Raw genomic sequence first — 433 nt, 5'->3', positions numbered from 1 at the left:
CTCCTCCTGCAGGAGAACCTCTGTCTTCATTTGGTCCTTAAAGCGTCTCCTCCTGCAGGAGAACCTCTGTCTTCATTTGGTCCTTAAAGCGTCTCCTCCTGCAGGAGAACTTCTTCACGCCCGCCGTGTTCGCAGAGATCATCTACAACAACTTCCTGTTCGACATTCCAAAGATCCTGGATCTGTGTGTTCTGTTCGGGAAGGGCAACGGGCCGCTGCTGCAGAAGATGATCGGTGAGACCTTCGGCTGTTTCTGGATTCAAACGTTTCAGCTCCTTCAGGTCACGACTTGGAACTTTATTTTTTTTAAATATTCAAATAATCAAATCTTTTAAAATGGATTTATTTATAGAGTCTCTTCAAAATATATTTTCTTTAAAATTTACTTTAGCTTTCAGCTCCTTTTGCAGCTTTTATCTGTTGCTAGCTTGTG

The 433-nt window shown here is 42.7% G+C and overlaps 1 protein-coding gene across 1 annotated transcript in view; it reads left to right on the top strand.

The window, feature by feature from the left end:
- Positions 1-433, top strand: part of ascc2 (activating signal cointegrator 1 complex subunit 2) — a 24,152-nt gene that overhangs the window by 1,587 nt on the left and 22,132 nt on the right. Inside the window, exon 5 of the mRNA XM_037680112.1 lies at positions 105-234. Within this exon, the coding sequence (XP_037536040.1) occupies positions 105-234 (130 nt within the window). The remainder of the gene's footprint in view (positions 1-104; positions 235-433) is intronic.

The sequence above is a fragment of the Nematolebias whitei genome, chromosome 8 (assembly GCF_014905685.2).
Source record: "Nematolebias whitei isolate Nwh7 chromosome 8, NemWhi1, whole genome shotgun sequence".
Taxonomy (NCBI): domain Eukaryota; kingdom Metazoa; phylum Chordata; class Actinopteri; order Cyprinodontiformes; family Rivulidae; genus Nematolebias; species Nematolebias whitei.
Note: the sequence above shows the minus strand (reverse complement) of the source record. Positions and strands in the feature narration are given on the sequence as shown.